The sequence below is a fragment of the Simochromis diagramma genome, unplaced genomic scaffold, assembly GCF_900408965.1.
Source record: "Simochromis diagramma unplaced genomic scaffold, fSimDia1.1 OVJJ01000327.1, whole genome shotgun sequence".
In the NCBI taxonomy this organism is placed as follows: domain Eukaryota; kingdom Metazoa; phylum Chordata; class Actinopteri; order Cichliformes; family Cichlidae; genus Simochromis; species Simochromis diagramma.
In genome coordinates, this window is record NW_024386768.1 from 275,921 (window position 1) to 288,741 (window position 12,821).

General features: G+C 47.3%; 2 protein-coding genes across 6 annotated transcripts in view; both read left to right on the top strand.

Annotated features, from left to right (window-relative positions):
* The window catches only part of dgkzb (diacylglycerol kinase, zeta b), a 38,726-nt gene extending 34,703 nt beyond the window's left edge, over positions 1-4,023 (top strand). For both annotated transcript variants that reach the window (XM_040037350.1, XM_040037357.1), the window contains 6 exons: positions 22-56; positions 223-266; positions 371-491; positions 1,163-1,199; positions 1,287-1,386; positions 3,077-4,023. In XM_040037350.1, the coding sequence (XP_039893284.1) occupies positions 22-56; positions 223-266; positions 371-491; positions 1,163-1,199; positions 1,287-1,386; positions 3,077-3,193 (454 nt within the window). In that variant the 3' untranslated portion in view covers positions 3,194-4,023. The remainder of the gene's footprint in view (positions 1-21; positions 57-222; positions 267-370; positions 492-1,162; positions 1,200-1,286; positions 1,387-3,076) is intronic.
* Positions 4,024-6,112: 2,089 nt separating this feature from the next.
* On the top strand, positions 6,113-12,428 carry mdkb (midkine b). 4 transcript variants are annotated; one of them, XM_040037402.1, is made up of 5 exons: positions 6,113-6,526; positions 8,142-8,230; positions 9,474-9,647; positions 10,846-11,004; positions 11,950-12,428. In XM_040037402.1, the coding sequence occupies exons 1-5, from the start codon at positions 6,369-6,371 to the stop codon at positions 11,967-11,969; spliced, it is 600 nt and encodes a 199-aa protein (XP_039893336.1). In that variant the 5' UTR covers positions 6,113-6,368; the 3' UTR covers positions 11,970-12,428. The 4 variants fall into 4 exon arrangements, with proteins under 4 accessions (XP_039893336.1, XP_039893346.1, XP_039893354.1 ...); XM_040037412.1 differs by having other exon boundaries at positions 6,306-6,526; positions 9,477-9,647; XM_040037420.1 differs by lacking the exon at positions 6,113-6,526 and adding an exon at positions 7,172-7,427.
* The last annotated feature ends 393 nt before the right edge of the window (positions 12,429-12,821 follow it).

A 12,821-nucleotide genomic window follows, 5' to 3' on the forward strand; every position in this document is an offset into this window, starting at 1 on the left:
TGTGTCTTCTCTCACTGACAGACCTCCTGCTGCTACCTCACACGACCCTGAAAAAGGTAAAAACCCTCCTCCTCCTCAGTTCTGCTGTTGAACACTGTGAGTCTTCAGCGTCAGTTCCAGCGTTTGTCCAGCAGAGGGAGCTGACAGGCTGTGTTCTGGACTCTGCTGCGTGAATTTAAAGTGAAAACAAGTGTAACCTTGTGTCTGTTTCCTGCTCTTCAGATGCAGAGCTGATCAGCTGCATCAAGAAGGAAAACCTGGACCGGGTGAGTGTGGACATATTGATCGTTACGAGTATTGATTTCTGATTGAGGAAAGCGGTTTAGTGAGCATGTGCACTTTGGAACAAATTGCTGTATTTGTTGTGCAGCTCCGAGAGCTCCACCAACAGGGGGCGGACCTCCTGCTGCAAGACGGAGACGGCTGCACGCTGCTGCATCACGCCGTGGAGGCCGGCTGCAAAGACATCGTCAAGTACCTCATCGACAGCGGTGAGCGAATCGTTTGTATATAAAGGCTAAACGTTAAGAAACGTGATTCTGATGACTGAGTGTGCAAAGACGGCTGAGGCTGGTGTGGTATTTCCACTCTGCGACCGAGCCGCCAGCCTCACGCCACGCTGCTCCTCCTTTATTACACTCGGCTCGCCCTCGGGACCTTTACTCCGAGTGGAGGAGTTCTTCGACTCCTCAGATAACGGTCAGGAGAGAGCTGCCATACCTGATCCTTGATCTAGAGAAACGCTCACGTTTCAGGGCATTTCAGGAGGTTCTCATCAGAAACTAGAAGCAAAGTACGAACTAGAAAGTTTCAGTCACTGAAGTAAGAATCTAAACTTGTGTAGTTGGACCTTGTCATCTCTGAGCTCGTCACCCTGAGACGCCTCACTCTCACCCTGCCCGTTCCTGTAGCTCTCGTATGTGAGCCCTGAGCTGCTCCTCTTCGTCCCCAGCAGCAGGTGATCGTGCACACAGGTGTAGCTTCTTTGTGGGGTCAAATCAGGTCGTACGAACGTGGAAACAGGGAACGAGGAGTGGATCCACTCCGACTGTCCAGTCACAAACTCGAGCTGCTCCTCGTAGCATCACGTGCTGTCGCCGCCACATTAAAGCGCTCTGATGTTCGTCTGTGATGATGACTCTGTTTGTCTCGCTGCTTTCAGTGCCCACGTCCCACCTGGATGTCACCGAGAAAGAGACGTGAGTCAGCTTCTCCTCCATTCGATTCCTCTCCTGCTGGACGAGGCTCGGCGCCTTCATGTGCGTTTTCGTTCTTGTTTCTTTCAGAGGGGAGACGGCGCTCCATAAAGCCGCCACTTCCTGTCAGAGGAGCATCTGTAAATACCTGGTGGAGGCCGGAGCGTCGCTCATGAAGACAGACCTACAGGTAAAGCAGGAGATACTTCGTGTCCATGCTTCCATAGAGATTGAAAATGTGACGTCATTCAGGGGTAAAACCGCAAAGGATTCTGGGAACTCGTGGCAAGAGGTACTAGCGCACGCAGGCTTTCAATTGAAATCAGTCACACAGCAATAAAAAGAAACACAAAAATGGCAGGAAGCTGTTGTATTATTAACTGCAATAGCCGGTTTTATTTTGAAAAATGTGTGATCTGGTTTCCTGCCCTCCTTGCCTGCTCTAGTTAATAGCAGGTCGAGCGTGTTAGGAGTGTGGCGTTCCTTTCAGACACTGGAAGCATGAAGACACTTAAAGTCCCACTGCAGGTGTTTCACCCACTCAGACCCCACAGCAGCATCCGTTATAAACCCTGCTGGAGGGCGGCGAGGAGCGAGTGGAACTCTGACAATCTGCACAATCGAAGCTTTTGAAGACGCTCCGTTGCCAGAGTGTAACGGGAAAAACAACAAAGCTTTTAAAAATGTACTTTACATCCCTACAGAACCAGAACATTATCTGGTGACGCAGGTACAACAGGCGGCGCAGTGCCTCCTGCTGGCTGAGTGAACAACAGCGCAGCTCAGGGTGAAGCTGCATTATGTTTGCAGCGGCGCCCTGAGCTTAGAGATGACAGCCGGGCCTTCGCCATCCGTGCATGGTGTGTGTGTGTGTGTGTGTGTGTGTGTGTGTGTGTGTGTGTGTGTGTGTGTGTGTGTGTGTGTGTGTGTGTGTGTGTGTTTAGAGCTCAGGTTTCTGCTTGTGAATGAGGCCCAGTGTCTGAAGCTGAACATCAGCTGTGCCAGAGCGGAGCAGGAACTTAATAAGAGACGAATCAACATGAAGCAGCGCACGCGTCTGTAAATCACGATGTGGCGTCCCAGCTGCTGCTCTGCGCTGGTTGGTTCCTCCGTGCGCTCCGTTTTGTGCTCGTGGACACAAAGAATGTGAGTTGGTGCGATCGGTCGAGCTTCCCGCTGCACGAACCCGTTTGCGTGTCGTTCTCAGGCGCAGTGACGGCCACCGGCCGGAGCACAGCCACCGCGCTCTAAATGGATCTCCAGCAGTATTTGACCCACTTCTATAAAGTGATTAATGTTGTGTGTCACTGAGAAACGAAGCGCCGCGGGATCCCCCGGCCTCGCTCCGGCGCATACAAAAGGCCACGGCTCACCGTCGCCATGGTGAAGCCAGTGGTAACAGGAAGCAGCCCATAATCTGAGTTTCTCTTTGTCTTCTCCTCTCCAGAGGAGGAAAAGAGTTCATGTGTTATTTAGTGTCGAGTGTTGGTGTGAAGCCGAGATGTACCGAGCAGCTCGGAGCCTTCGCTCCTTCTGCTCTGCAGTTCCTCTGACGTCCAGCAGAGGCAGCGTGTTTGCAGCCCGATACACAAACTGTTCTCCAGAGATCATTTCCTCCTGCATTACGCCTGTTTTCATCACTCACCTGGATTAGGGGCGTGGCCTCTTTGACTGACAGGTGGACGGTGACCCAGGCGGCTGTAGTCTGCTCGGCTGAATCGCATCATGTGACCACTGATGTCCGCTGTGAGGTCACACTGAGAGTTTGATGAGTGAAATTTGAGGGTTTTATTTGCAGGTTATTGAAAGGTGACCGTGGAGGTAACGGAGCTGACGGTGGAGCCCGTCGGCTTTCTTAAAGCTCTGCTCGTCTCTTTCAGGGGGAGACTCCCAGGCAGCGCGCCGCCAACGCCAGCGACCCGGAGCTGGCTGATTATCTGAAGAGCTGCCAGCATTACCAGATGATCCAGCGAGAGGACCAGGAGACGACCGTGTGACCTCCCGAACACCTCGCTCCTCCCGCCCTCCTTCGTATTTATCTGCGTCCTCTGCAGAGAGACGCCGGGTCTCGGCGTAGACGGCAGCGTCGTGCTTCTTGTCTGCTGTGCGGGGGCAGGACGAGTTATTGTTGTGTTTTTGTCCAAATGCCTGAAAATCCTCCAAACTACCCAACGTAACAGCGTAAACGCGCCTGGACACTAAAACAAAGTCAAACTAGTTTCCTCTTCAGGCCACAAAGACTCTCAGATCTGGCTCAAACTGCATTTTGAATACGTCTTTATCGACTGAACATTAGCGCTCTGACCTCCGCGTGAAGACGTGCGACGGCGAACAGTGGCGGCTTTCATCCATCTGCAGCTGAACGCTTTCGCCGCATCACAGAAAAGCTGCAAACGTGTCTTCTTTAAGCTTCTAGTGACCTTTTGGATGTATTTGTTTACTGGACAGAAATAAGTGTTTGGATATTTAACTTAGGCTCACTCAGCTTATTTATGAAGTCTTTGTAGAGATGTAACAGATTTTGTTTGTGATCAAACTGAACTTTAGAGATTTTAGTCACATACGAGCGTATTTCTTGTAACTTGTCGGCGTGTCACCTGACTGTAAAGCGCGATGCTTCCTGTGATGTGTGTAAATAGCTGAGACGCCCGGTAGACTGGTCAGTGTTGGAAACGTTAAGCTGAAGCTCTGCCAAAGCAGTCACGCCGTAGGATTAATAATCACCTTTAGATAGCAGGCAGGATGACATGATGCTGTATGATATTCAACTAATAACTGTTTGGTTTGATCATTTCTGAGTGACCTGCAATAAAGCATGTCAGCAACACTCTCCACGCCCATTTATTCCCATAAATAATCATTGGTTTGTTCATGTTTATGTTACTTCGTCCCTAAGAGGACCAGAAGTCTCGAGTAACAACAACAAAAACACAATCTCACGCTTTGTGCTGCATCCAGTGGGCGTCTGTTTCCTGTCAGCACTCACCTGTGGTTTTTAACCCCGCCTCCTCCTCAGGTGTCAGGCTGTCCCGTCACTGAAGAAAACACCACCTGTGTCAGCTTACCTGAGCCTGCAAGAACCAGAGCGCTGTCCCCAAAACCTGGGATGGGCTGAAGTCACTGCAGGTCTCACTGATAATGTGAAGTTTATTAAAAACATGATAATATTTTGAAAATACAGAACAAAGACACAACTTTTAAAAAGCCATTTGAAAAAAATAAAACATAAGAAAGAGAAAAACCAACATGACAAAGAAAAAAATGCAACACAACAAACTGAGATGTTCAGCAGATCCAGACTTTGTCAGCACAGCCGAAAACGTCGACCTGCTCCCGGCACCAGGAACAGGAAACATGATGAAAGCTGGGCTGTTAACAGTAATTCAGCCGCTTCCTGAGCGGCGTTTGCAGCCTGAGGTTGGTGCTTCTGCCTCACCTGAGAGCCGTTAGCACCCAAACAGCGGCCCTTCCATCAGCGTCCATCGTGGATCCATTTTCGGTCCTCTTTTATTTTCAGTGTGCGTGTTCCCCTCGGCATCATCTGTCAGAAATGCTCAATCCTCTATCAGAATAGAATAGAATAGAATAGAATAGCCTTTATTGTCATTGTACAGAGTACAACGAAATTGGAGTGCCACTCCCTTGGTGCAAGTTTCAATAATAAATATAATGTAAAATATAAAAAGTACAAAAAAAACAATGGTAAGTACTCAAACAATAGTAAGTACAATATATACAGGAGCGTTCTGCAGATGACGCCTGAAGGTGGCGCTGCACTCTGTCGGCCTCACGGAGGCCTGTAAAGCATTTCTGCTGTTTTTAAAACTCGATCATTGTGTTATTAGGTCGTTACTGATGAACAGCTCCTCGCTCTTTTTTGTGCTTTAGTCTAACATCTGACTAAATCAGTTCAATAAGAAAAACGACACCAAAGCACCGAGATTTTGCTTTAGTGAAACGTTTTGTGTTTTTACATAAAGAGAAATCTTCAGAAACCTGAACGTCATAAAGCGTCTGACACTTCGATTAGTGACACTCGTGTTTTACACACAGACTCATAATCACCGTTCACGCAGATGAAATAAAGTCTGTTTCACGACTGTTAGAAGTGAAAGAGAACAGCAGAGAAACCCACTGACACTAAACTCTCGTGGAGTCCCGAGGGCGGAGGAGGACCTGACGGAGCGCAGGTTTCCTCTCAAGCTGCAGTTGTTGTGCCAAAAAGTGATTTCCAATGTTTTTGTGTATTTTTTATGTGTAATATCTTTACGTATGTTGGTAAACAGACTTCGGTGAACAGCGTTTACAAAGAGCTTTTATACAGAATAAAATTATCTTCATAACTCGGTGTTATTGTACTGACATTGTAACCAATCCGCTCCTTTATCCCCACTTAAAATGTTTTTACTGAACTATCGTAATATCGCTTCTGTCCTCTTGGTCAGCTTACTTACAAAAGACGTTTTTAATGTTAATGAGATTTTTTTTAACTGCATAAATAAAGGTTCTATAAAAGTCGCTGCCAAAAACTGATCGCAGCTTCTAGCTTGTTACACGGATGTTGTTTGTGGCTCCAGATGACTTTATGTCATCCATAAGCGATGCATTTGACATGTTTCACATGTTATAGCCCAACAAGTTACTTATAGCAGTTTAATACGAGCAATCAGTTTTTGGCACACCGTAACAAAGGCTTCCACGCGTGACTGAGCCATCAGCGCGCCTCGGCTCGGCTTTCACTCTGCTGCCCCTCAGAAGGGCTGAACATCTGGCAGCTCGTGCACAGTTAGCGCGAGCTTACACGTTTCCTTTGTTGTGCTACAGTCAGAGGCAACACCACGGTTACTGTTACCACACAGAACAAAGACGCGCGCCACCATCAGGCTGTGGAACATGTTGCCATGTTCACTCTGACCGAAGAAGTTTCAAATCGTCATGTTTTTAAAAAGTATCCCATTACTTTTGTAGTTAGATTCCTTCTTGCTGCTGGCAACACGAACAGTTTCTCTTTGTTTTTTAAGAAGAGTTGCCTCGTGACCTTTCACCCACACCGAGTGTTTCCTAGAAGCCGTTCCACCTGAAACTCACCTGAAAGTCACCTGACACGCGTCTGTGAGCTGACGCGCACTCCACTCCGCAAACATTCACGCACACATTCTGCATTTCATGTAAATGAGCGGAGCTTGTTTTGTTCCTGGAGACTGGATTAAAGTGTGTGATGTCACCGTGCGCGTGCGCGTGCACGCGAGGGGTTGTTCGGGAGCTGCAGCTGAAGCAGCGACAGAAAGCGAGACTGCACCGCGCGACCGGCTGCTCCTCTCCAGCCCGAAGTAAGTGTCCGCGTTTGTGCCCATATTTCTGTTTTCACACTTTGCTCTTTAGGTTGATTCTGCTGCTGCGGCTCATCGGCGACGCGTTTGTTTGCTTGTTTGTTTAGCTTCAGTTTAATCTTGTTGTTTGTTTACTCTTGAATGTGAAGGAAGGAAAGGCAGCAAGGGATTAAGGAAGGAGCCGAAACAAAGACATGAGACAGAAATCTGAAAACGGGAGCGAAGGAATCAGAAGAAAGACAGGAAGCGGAACGAAAGCTCGTTTTACTCAAAGCTTTACGTTTTTGACTCGTCTGAAGCGTCTCTCTCCAAGTCACCTGTGTGCGCTCTGATTGGCTGCGGGCGGGCGAGGGGTTCGTGCTCGCGGCCTCAGGTCGGCCTCAGGTCGGCCTCCGGATGCCAGAATGAACCCCGAGATCCAGGAGGAAGTTCTCCTGATGTCGCCCCTGCTCCTGAACCAGAGGGAGCATCCCACTGCTTTTCTTTGTTTTCTGATGCAAATACGTTTCCATTCAGGGCGGGGGGCGGAGGGGGCTCCTCGGGGGTGGCACAGAATCTGTGTTAGGCTTTAGAGAAATGAAACCAGGCTAGAAGAGGCTTTGTTTTGGGCCAATGAATCAGTATTCTTTTGAGGGGAACTCTAAAGAGCCCATTCAGACGCTGCTCGGTCGCCCCCTCCCTCCTCCTCCCCCTCCTCCTCCTCTTCATTGATGGGGGGCAGACTGGAGACCTGCTGAGAGCCGGTTCTCTCCTCATAAAAGGCCGCAGGAGGAGCGAGAGGAGCAGGATTTGCTGTGCCAGCTGACATGTGAAAGAGGACCATTGCTTTAATGGAGGCTGAAAGAGGAGTCTGTCATCTCGCAGCACAATGACAGCAGCGAGGGAGAGCAGGGCCTTCTGGGTAATTGACTCTCTCTCTTTGGAGGCTGCTCTCCATTTGTCCCCCGAGCCGACGGCTGCTGTTGCTGTGTGATGATCGCTGCCGTCAAACACCAAAGGAACGTGCTAATCCTGCAGCACACCACAGATACGTGCAAAACAACAGCCGAGTGTGTGTGTGTGTGTGTGTGTGTGTGCGCTGACAGCAGCTTCTGCATACATTAGCCCACTTTCATAATCCCACTGCTGCTGCTCTCACTACAATAGCCAGATTACTGGGCTGAGGCGCTGTGATACGGGAGGAGGTGAAAAGATTTGGTTTGGTCTGAATGTTTGAACCATCTGGCTCGATGACCCGCGTCCAGGCTGCGGATCAGCACACACACCACAACTCAACTCACATTCCTGTTTCAGCACAGACAGAAGTCCTGCTTTTCCAGCTCTTTGTATTTTGGCTGTGGATTCGTGTCTCTGTGATTCTGTGTTTGTGTTTCTGCGTAGTTGCTCTCGTGCGTCTTTGTGGCTTCGCTGTAGCCTTTCCGTGTCTCTGTCTCGCCGCGTGGCTCTTACCCGATCGGCTGCAAACATTAGAAACAAATGGAAGGTGTGGTTGTTCGTGGCAGCGCGTCCAGGCCTCTGGCTGCAGGGTGTCCACCTCTTTCTCACTGCTTGTGTTTGACTGACGTTGTATTGTGATGAATAATGTGTAAGTGTGAGTGTGTTTTTGTTTCTGCAGAATGCGAAGTTTGTTCTCAGTGACGCTGCTGCTGCTCCTGGCCCTGACGCTCACCGCTGAGGCCAGCAAAAGAGCCAAACATCACAAAGGTGTGGCTGTCCTTCGTGTTCTGTCACCACACCGGGAAAGTCAAGTCTCTCTTTTTCTTCTTTTGTTAAAAAAAGTGCATTCCCAGGAATGCCTGTCACCACAGCAGGCATGCACTCAAGTAAAGCGTTAAAGGTTAACGAGCATGAAAAACAAGTTTTTCCTGTCGGAAAGCATCCAAAAAAAGCTCTTACCAGTTTTCATCTTTAAATTCCAGACTAACTCAGGCAAAGCTTTCCCTTCTGCTTTAGTAATGATCTTTGTGTAAATGACTGGAGTATAGTGACTGTGAAGCATTCAGTCCAGAGAGCTGCTGGAGACTAAAGAGGGAAAAAGTTTCACGAAATGGACAAAAACACAATAAGATGTGTTTCAGGTGCAGCTGAGCTCGGCTGTCAACAGATTTGTTTTTCCAGGTTTGACCTGCCCGTTCTCAGCGTCTCATGCTGATGTACAGGAGCTCTAAGCTCTCACTCTATTTAAATATGACATTTGATGACCTCGCTGCACTTTAATGACGGTATAAAGCCGTGGTTTGACCACCACTGGGATACTTTCCGGGTTTTTCCAAGACTAGCTGCACAGGCAGCGGGCTGGAATACAACAGGAAACAAAAATCTGTTTGAGATCATAAAGAGATGCAAATGCAACGACCTGCAGAAGCTCACGTTAACATCCAGCTGAAGCAGACAGTGATGTCGTTGCTGTGAGCGGAGTCGTTTTCATCACAGCAACGATGTGCAAACGTGTCTGAGCGGGCCGTGGCGGTTTGGAGACAGGTTTCCTCCCACCAGGTGACCTGACCTGTGCAGAGGGTGAGAGTGTTGCAGGTTCATCCTCTGGGCAACTGTTTGCTCACTGCAGCTATTTGCAATCAGTTGATGACGGTGCAATCACAGATCGTTCCTCGTCACAAGTCCTAGTTTTATTCCAGTGTGACTGAGCTATAAAATCCCTCCTCACCTCACGCTGTCAGCACAAAACAAACATCAAAGAAAGAAACACTCTTCAGATTCAACAGAAACGTCTTTTAAGAGGCAGAAAAGCTACATTTATTAGAGTGTTCAGTTATCCAGGTGGAATTAAACCACAAGTACAAACCTGTTCTTCTCTTTAGCTGAAACAAAGCAAAACATTTTATGAGGCCACAAAACGTGAAACAGAAAAATGGCCTCCGGTGTGTTTAAACCATGTTGTGTCAGCGTGTTTGAGCCGCTGCAGGTGTCTGACCGACTCTCTGCTCAGCAGGCAGGCATGACAAGTCCCGGACGACCTCCGAGTGCTCCCCTGCAGAGACTCGGTACGGGAAGTGCATACCTGAACACGGAGACTGCGGGGACGGTGTGAGAGATGCCACCTGCAAAGATCGCACCGACAAGATTCCCTGCAAGATCCCCTGCAACTGGAAGAAGGACATCAGTAAGACTCCACACAGCTGACACCACACAGGGCAGAGCTCCTCCGGATGGTCACAGGGTGGAGCTCAAGACACAAACTCTAACATCTACAGATTACATTTACACTCGGGGTTCGCTGCCCTATTAAACGCTCTGAATATATCTCCAGGACATGATGTCTCCTCTAAAAGACAGAAAACTCCAATAATTCATTTTATTGTCTTTGATTTAAAACAGTCAAACTACTCTTTCAAGGATGTTTGATATAAAGGAAGGTTGGAGATTGGCCTATAATTAGCTAAGACTGCTGGGTCTAGAGATGCTTTTTGAGTAAAGGTTTAACTACAGCCAGCTTGAAGGCCTGTGGTACATAGCTGATTATTAGAGATAGGTTGATCATATTTAAGATCGAAGAATTAATTAATGGCAGGACTTCTTTGGGCAGTTTTGTAGGAATGGGGTCTAAAAGACACGTTGATGGTTTGGAGGAAGTAATTATTGAAGTTAACTCAGTATTCTTAAACTTAGTTACAGCGCTTTCAGAAAGACGTCTACTGTGATAAAGTCTACTCCCCACTGCTGTGTAATCAATTATTGTAAATGTTATCAGGAAATGATCAGACAGCAGAGTGGGTGGGTTCTGACAACACCCCCGAGTCATTCGGGGGTGTTGATTCATTTAAACTAACATAATCATCCTGCTGCAACCAGGTTTCTGTGAGGCAGAGTAAATCGATCTGTTGATCAATTATTAAGTCATGTACTAACAGAGACTTGGAGGAGAGAGACCTAATATTTAATAATCTACATTTCACAGTTTCACTCTTCGGTGCAGATGTGGATCTTTTGTGCTCCTCCAAAAATATTTCATATTTCTTACTAAAGTCACTGAATGACCCTGTGAAGCCATGAAATAACCACCAGGAAACTCAAATGTTTCAAAACGGGTGTTTATTGAAAGAAAAGATTCAATCTCATTTTGACTAAATGAGCTGTAATTGTATTATTTTTGCTACATTTGGCATTTTTGTGACTTTATTCAAGTTTTACAGAATAAAAGAAAAATCCCACTGATGATTCAGAGAAGTCAAAAACTCATGTAAATGTGCCAATCAATGAAAAATGAATCAATTTAAATGAAGCTGGCAGCAATGCGTCTGGGAGGCAGAGGGGGGAACGTGGGGCGGCTCTGTGGGTTCAAAGTTCAAATCTTCTTTCAGGTGACTGCAAGTACAAGTTTGGGCCGTGGGGAAACTGCGACGCCACCACCAACACCAAGACCCGATCAGGGACGCTGAAGCGAGCGCTGTTCAACGCCGAGTGCCAGGCCACCGTCAAGGTGTCCAAACCCTGCTCCCCCAAAGTGAAGAAGGTCAAAGGTGAGAGTCCTCAGTAACCTTTAACAGTCACTGCAACAAATGACGACACGATCAAGTCACGTGTAGCTTCTGATGATGCTTTCGTAGCAATACTGTGCAGCACCGTCGTGATAAAAATAAAAAAAAGCCACGTTGAGCTCAGATAACCAGACGCCACCAACATCGAGAAAATGGAGGAGGAGCTTAATGATGCCGTTGGTGTGCAGTCAGAGGCGGATCCTTCACTCTTATACAGAGACGAAAGGTTTTAGAAAGGATTTCAGGCGAGTAAAGCAAAGAGAACATTTGACTTTGTGTTTGTAAAGCAGCCACAAGATGCCAAAAATCGCTGTTTCTGCAAACCTGATCAGAATCTCTGAGCGTTTACAAAAACTACACTGAAGTTCTGAAGGAGGCGGGGCTAAAGGCCAGGTGAAGGTGGCTCACCTGGTTCAGCTGGAAACTCACGTGCACAAGGCTGCAGTTTCCACGTTATACTGTCAGATAAAGACTCAACAATAATACTGTGAAAACCAGCAGGAGACAAAAAAGTTTCTCTAAAAAAGGAGTTTTTCCTTCCCACTGTCCTACTTGCTCATAGGAGGTCGTCTGATTGTTGGGTTTTTCTGTGTGTATTATAGTAGCGTCTACCTTACAATACAAAGCACCTTAAGGTGACTGTTGATGTCATTTGGCGCTAAATAAAGTTGAATTGAATTAAAAACCTGTTTCTTACTCGTGCTCCAAGCATCTGAGCTCTGAGCCATAACGCCGTCTCCCAGAGATCTGATTGGTCAGTAGGTGTTGCTAACCTGAAGCATTAGCTGCTGAGGCCGGTTGGCAGCACCTTCAGATTCAGACCTGATGATAAAACCTGATCTTCCTCGCCTCCACCAGAGCAAACGTGCGGGATTCATCATGGGGAACGATGTTGTAACATGAATGTCTGATGCTTTGCTTCCTCAGGCGAGAAGAAGTCCAACTGAAGGATGTACCGCGACAGAAGACGGCGGCGTTTCGTCCTCTTCCTCAACGATCGTCTTCCCTCCTTTGAATACACAGAACGAGAGACTCCTCCAAAACACACCGACCGCCTCTCCTTGCTTTTGATTCTTGTTTTTCTGGTTTCTGATTTGATGTTTTTCTGGATTAAAGCTTTTCCGACACTGTCCCGCTAGATGATGAGAATAATCCTCGTAGCTGATAGTTTGTTAACCATTACACTGAGATAGTCCTAAAGCTTGTACAGTAGCCACCCGTGAATTCAGACTAAACTGGACGCTGGTCCTCACGGGATCGTCACGAGTTTGTTTGTAGGCGAGTTTAGTTTTAAAGAATCTGAGAAAATCCTCTATGAAATCTATTTTTTAAACTATAGATTATTGTTGCTGCAGGATGAAACTGTACAAATAAGCAAAATAAAGACTGTACATTGCTTTGGTGAAGACTGTGGTGTGATTACTGGTGCACAGACACGATGGCTGTCATAATAATAAAAGGTTCGTGCATATTCAAGAACGGGGTTCAGTTTGGAGGCACAAATCACAAGCTTTGTTCACTACAGGAACTCAGTGACCCGAATCTTTAAGCAGACAGATCGACTTCTCCACATGTAAAGTGTCGGTAAGTGCTCCAGGAGTTCCTCAGGGTTCTATTCTCGGTCCTCTACAGTTTCAACTAAAAACACAAAAATCTGCTTTAACTCTGCTTCTGGTCTCCACCAAGCAGCCTCTGAGGCAGCCAAAGTTCCTCTAATGTCCACTAGAGGCTCCAGCAGAGTCATAAACTTTCATGTTAAAACTTTCTACCAGAAATAAGCATGTTCACAGCCTTAAACG